The sequence below is a fragment of the Carlito syrichta genome, unplaced genomic scaffold (assembly GCF_000164805.1).
Source record: "Carlito syrichta isolate Samal-C Ts95f unplaced genomic scaffold, Tarsius_syrichta-2.0.1 Scaffold312568, whole genome shotgun sequence".
NCBI lineage: Eukaryota > Metazoa > Chordata > Mammalia > Primates > Tarsiidae > Carlito > Carlito syrichta.
In genome coordinates, this window is record NW_007256664.1 from 1 (window position 1) to 469 (window position 469).

Sequence of the window (469 nt, forward strand, 5' to 3'; positions counted from 1 at the left end):
AATTGAGGGTATAAATGGACCAGATCCATGAGCACTTGGATGGAAAAAGATGCAGCTATAAAAGCATTAACTGACAATATTCATCTGATGTTTTGGAAAGGAAGATAATGACAAAAACTGTTTTTGTTTCTGTAAAGGCTTCAATTATGAAGCCTTTAATCACTATAAAGAATCTATGTGTCTTGAAAATTTTTTTAAAAAGCAAACATGATACAGAAGGATTCCCGTGGCAGGTCTGCTCACCCACTGCGATGAGGTGGCCATAGTTCTCCAGCATCACATCCCTGTATAGGCTCCGTTCCCCGGGGCTCATCTGCAGCCACTCCTCCCGGGTGAGTTCCACAGTCACGTCCTCGAATGACACGGATCCCTTCAGCAACATATTTTGTTCAAGGTCTCAAAATTAGGTGACACAGAAAATACCTGAGAACTTTTCCTGTTTACTCTTGAGGCTCAAAAACAGTTGGTT

General features: G+C 41.6%; 1 protein-coding gene across 1 annotated transcript in view; it reads right to left on the minus strand.

The window, feature by feature from the left end:
* Positions 1–75: 75 nt before the first annotated feature.
* LOC103272442 (zinc finger protein 510-like) overlaps positions 76–469 on the minus strand; it is a gene marked incomplete at its 3' end in the record, with an annotated part of 6,752 nt that continues 6,358 nt past the window's right edge. The window contains exon 3 of the mRNA XM_008069937.2: positions 76–370. Within this exon, the coding sequence (XP_008068128.1) occupies positions 76–370 (295 nt within the window). The remainder of the gene's footprint in view (positions 371–469) is intronic.